Below are 4,734 nucleotides of genomic sequence, written 5' to 3'. Positions count from 1 at the left end.
GTTGGATAAAACCAGACATCTGATGATCACCTTGGGCTCCCTGAAGCTGTGATGGACTTTGTTTATTATTTGTTCTATAGACCAAATGTTTTATCAATAAGATTGAGGATGAACTTAACCATTTTTAGCAGCCCTAAACATGGCCGCCTCACCTGCAGGTCAGACTGATGTGTGTCAGCTCTGTTGCACTGCTGGTCTGTCTGACGTGCTTCTGAACAACCCGTACGCTGTTCTATCAAAATGTTCATTTACAAAACTTAAAACTCCTCATAGCAGAAACACCTACTGTCTTCGTAGGGGCAGAACCGTGGTGAGCTGGTGTGGGGGAACTCAATCAGGTCAGAGGTCGCATCAATCGGGGGTTCAGACAGGACGTCGGCCGTGTAGTGGGCTTTCAGGTCAGTCAGATAGGTGGACAAATCACATGTTGTAAAAGAGGACCGAGTACAGTGAAGGTTCCTCTGTTTGTTCCCACCAGACCTGCAAGAGTTGGACAGATTACAGATTAGTGAAAGCCATACCTGATGAATGCCACCATGGGAAACACCATCCATCATCTCTGCACCGCTTAATCCTCACTAGGGGGGGCTGGAGTCTATCCCAGCTGACTCAGGGTGAAGGCAGGTTCACCTGGACAGGTAACCAGTCTATCACAGGGCTACACTTAGAGACAGACAACCAAGCACACTCACATTCACACCTACGGACAATTTACAATCACCAATTAACCTCAGCATGTTTCTGGTGGCGGCGGCTCTAGGATGTGAGTTAAAACACTGTGCAGTACATCTACCGGCTTATTGGTCACCTCGTTAAAGTGTTTAACAAACTGGAGTAGATGTGAACCGAGCTTCACTTTTGTGGCTTTTATACTGAGATACTCATCATTTTTTAGTGTGTTTCCATGATTCCCATAGACCCTCATTTTTAAAAGTTCATATGAAATCAGCCACTACAAATATGAAGACGCTCTTCTTCACAGCCTTGATATTGTAGCTTAGATTATAGCAGGAACTCACACCAACTCTGTCTTCACAAAAACACTTTAGAACAAGCAAGACTGTCAAAATACAACTTTGCTAAGAATGGAAGAGGCGCGACAACAATAATGTCATTTAAAAAAAAATGTTTGTTCGATATTTCAGCTTTAATGTTCCTGTTGTGCTTTCATTTTTCTCTGAGTGAAGCATTAAAGTCAACGTGTCTCGTACTGATTTCTCTGGCCTCGGCTCAACAGTCCATTAAAGGCGTCCACTTAGTCACTAATGGATTCCTATCCTTCCAGGCTGCCATTAGCTTTTCCTTTGGGTTGCTCAGTGAGTGTGTGGATACGCTGTGAAGCAGACGGACAGCATACTTACGCAGAGAACTCCACTGTGTAGGAGTAATCAGCTGACGGTTTGGGTTCCCAGGACAGAATAGTTTTGAAGTTGGTCGACTTCCAAGTGACATTCTGTGCTCGAGGATAGGAGCCTGTAGGATGAGAGAGGTTTTCTAAAATAAATAAACCACACTTCAAAACCGAATACGAGAAACTGAAGGTCAAATAATCAAAAATCAGTTAAAGTTCAAACAAGCTGACGTGTGTTGAAAAGATAACGCGATCTGTAGATGATTATTACAACAGAAAACGAGGGAAGAGGAGGCCGAGAGACGCTGACAGAACCGGTGAAGGAAAAACAAAGCTAATTAGAAAGGCAGAAGGAGGGCCGCAGAACTAAATGAACATTAATCACTGTAATGATTTCAGATTTACATGACTGTGGTCTTTACACTGAAGATGTTTTCTCCTCGTAGAAAAATAAATCTCTCGGTTTCACGTTGGACAAATCTGACATCAGAACGCCAAAGTTTACTCTTTTTTTTTTATTCGATAGTGCAGTCGAGAGAGAGAGAGAGAGACGGGAAAGTGGGGAGAAGAATGAGGGGAGGACTTGTGGAAAAGGGCCATGAGCGGGATTCAAACTCATGACCTCCACGTCGGGGACTACAGCCCTGTCCATGGGACACCAGCTCAACCAGGCGCCCTCAAGTTTACTCTTTTAAAAGTCATTTTGGTCGCACACCTGTCTGAGCACACCGCAGCCACTAAGCAGCATCGACCGCAGGCCGCAATGTGGTGCGTTCAGGGACCACTGCAGTGATGGGAGGTAGTGTGTCGAGGCTGTGTCTAGAAATCCGGGAAGTCCTTTATGAAGGAGGCTTCATACGTCACTGCTGATGTATGAAACCTCGCTGGTTTGGGAAGTGGTTCGAGTGTTGGCGAGATTTCTGAATATAAATAAACCCCATGAATGGCTGGAAAATTTACATGTCAGTGTTTGCGTTGGAGTTCTGCCAGTCTGGCTGTGACATAGAGGAACTACACAGAGCCTAGAAGCTGAAGGGTTTCCCCTGAATGGCAACACTGAGCTGGTTTTCACAATGAGCTGTGACACATAACGTACCTGTAAATAATGAAATGTGTTGCTGCTGTAGTGTTGACATGTGAAAGGGTTTCCTCCAAAGCCGGAGAAGATGTTTCCAAAAACAGAAACCGACTGCATCCAAGCGTCACAAAACAAATACAGTTTCTTAATAAAACTAATAAAGTCCCGATCAGCCCAGTATTTATCAGAACAATCGCTGTCCGTCCCGTCTTTTACAACCACTGCTTTAACATGACCGTCTCATGTCCTATTGGATGAATTTAAACATTGAGCAAGTTTTTTTTTTTACATGAGCAGGCCTCTGTTTGCCACATTAATCCAAAACAGATTAAATGAATGAATGAAGCACACAAAATCAAATTACGGTGTTTTTATTTCTATTCTTGGCCATCGCAGGTAGTTATTTATTTATGGATGCCATTTTTCTTTTTGCTGAAAGCTGAGACTTCCCACTGTGTGGAAGCGTAACGACAACAAAAAGGATTCTGACTCAGTTGAAATGACAGAACATGTTCTGATCCGCAGAGGGGTTTGTGTGCCTCGAGAAATAAACCCTTTTTTTTTTTTTAACAGAAAGCTTCCAGACTTCATGAGGCTTCGTCTGTCCGTCACTCGGATCAATGGTGTCAATCGATAAGAAGATGTTGAGCCGGTGATGTGTTCTGGCTGCGACCAGGTGGGTGCTACCAGTGGAACCATTAGTCTGGAGCCTGATGAAGGCCCTGCAGTCAGTCTGAAACCTGAGCTCTAAGCTGTGTAGCGGCTCTTCTATAAACAGTGATGCCACTTTGTTGAGATCTGCTTCGTTTTCTGCTCCTTCTGAAGTTTTACGGGAGAGTACTGACCTTCAGTGGAGCTGTTTTGATCCCCAGTGAGCTCAACCTCCAACACGACCTGCTAAGAGGTGAACCACTGACGGAAAACCCAGGATTTACCCTGAAGTTACCTCGCTAACCCCAAATCCTGCTTCGTGGTTCAGACCCTGGGTGTAACTCAACCGCATGAGGAGGTTTCTCGGTTCTGTAAAACCTCAGTTACAAAACCCTTATACACAATTACAGTGTTTTATTGAAGAACAGCTTCGTACACTGTGTTCACCCTTCATTAGGCCGACACGATGACACAAGGTGCAGATAAAAGAAAATCCTTATTCACAGGTTTCTGTGGACTGACTGTTCTGTACCAACCACAGACGCTGGCACTTTCTTTATTCTGTCACATCAGTGAGCGCAGCAGCCACAAACATGGCAGGATAACATCAGTCTGACTTTGTTGTCCCTGCACACAGCATTTAAAGCTGAACTAATACCCTGCTTTTGTCACAGCAGCTGATCAGGAGAAGTGAAAATAAAAAGGAAGAAACAGAAACAGGACTTTGCTTGTTGCAAAAGAAGTGACAAAAACCCAAAGTTAAAACAGGCTAGAGTCAGAAGCCTGGACGTAAATGCACCACAGGTGATCTTTACACACAGGTTATATGATCAATTCTTTAACAGATTGTATTTTTGTCCAAACTACAAGCCATCCGTGTTTTAAACAGACACTGCACAGCCATCCAGAGGCCGTTCATTACCAAAAATAGATTTTAAAAAATAAGAGAACATCAGCAAAGAACAATGTGTTAAACTAACTTATTAAAGGAAAGTGTAAAACATCCCAGAAGTAAACCGTATTTGCTGTCAGAGACGTTTTTCTCTTTCTGATTCTATTTCAAACAGTAACGCTGTTTATATGGTGATGTTTATTCATGTTTCATATCAAGCTTATTCCTCATATTTTACCTGCTGCTCTGTTCTGTGTCACCAGCCCAGACGAGTCAGCATGTTCCATTCATCACATCCTGCTGCTGTCTCTAAGCAGCATATACATACACTATAAATTCATTTATTTCTAAGCTTGCATGGACACTTATTGGACTCACCGGAGGCGCCGTGTGTGGACAGAAAGAAGACCAAAGTCAGAGCTACCGGTAGCGTCCCCGTCATCCCGCCGGGTTCGGTTCCTCTCAGATAATACAGTCCAGATGCAGAGCGGGTTTAAATCCAGCCGTGTGTCTGCTCACGGCTACGTTGCGCTCTTTTGGTCTCTCCTCAGGATGACGAACGCGGCTTTTACTGGCCTCAGTGGGCGAAGCTCGACCAAATAAGGAGCGTCCGGCTGTGACGTCGCCAGACCAGCGCGCCGCGTGCTCCGCTGCTGAGGTCATACAGTAGACCGCGCGCCATTCTGCTGCAAACTGTACCCCCAAATACCCCGACGGGCAGCCGCACACTATTATGGGATTAACCCTTAGGCGGCAATTCAG

The 4,734-nt window shown here is 44.6% G+C and overlaps 1 protein-coding gene across 1 annotated transcript in view; it reads right to left on the bottom strand.

Annotated features, from left to right (window-relative positions):
• The window catches only part of f3a (coagulation factor III, tissue factor a), a 7,830-nt gene extending 3,318 nt beyond the window's left edge, over positions 1–4,512 (bottom strand). Inside the window, exons 1-3 of the mRNA XM_008304868.1 lie at positions 4,351–4,512; positions 1,362–1,473; positions 287–480 (exon numbers count right to left, since the gene is read on the bottom strand). Coding sequence (XP_008303090.1) covers positions 287–480; positions 1,362–1,473; positions 4,351–4,414 — 370 coding nt within the window. The 5' untranslated portion in view covers positions 4,415–4,512. The remainder of the gene's footprint in view (positions 1–286; positions 481–1,361; positions 1,474–4,350) is intronic.
• Between the last annotated feature and the right edge of the window lie 222 nt (positions 4,513–4,734).

The sequence above is a fragment of the Stegastes partitus genome, unplaced genomic scaffold (assembly GCF_000690725.1).
Source record: "Stegastes partitus isolate 25-593 unplaced genomic scaffold, Stegastes_partitus-1.0.2 Scaffold2341, whole genome shotgun sequence".
Lineage (NCBI taxonomy): Eukaryota > Metazoa > Chordata > Actinopteri > Pomacentridae > Stegastes > Stegastes partitus.
The sequence above is the reverse complement of the archived record's forward strand: the minus strand, read 5'-3'. Positions and strand labels throughout refer to the sequence as shown.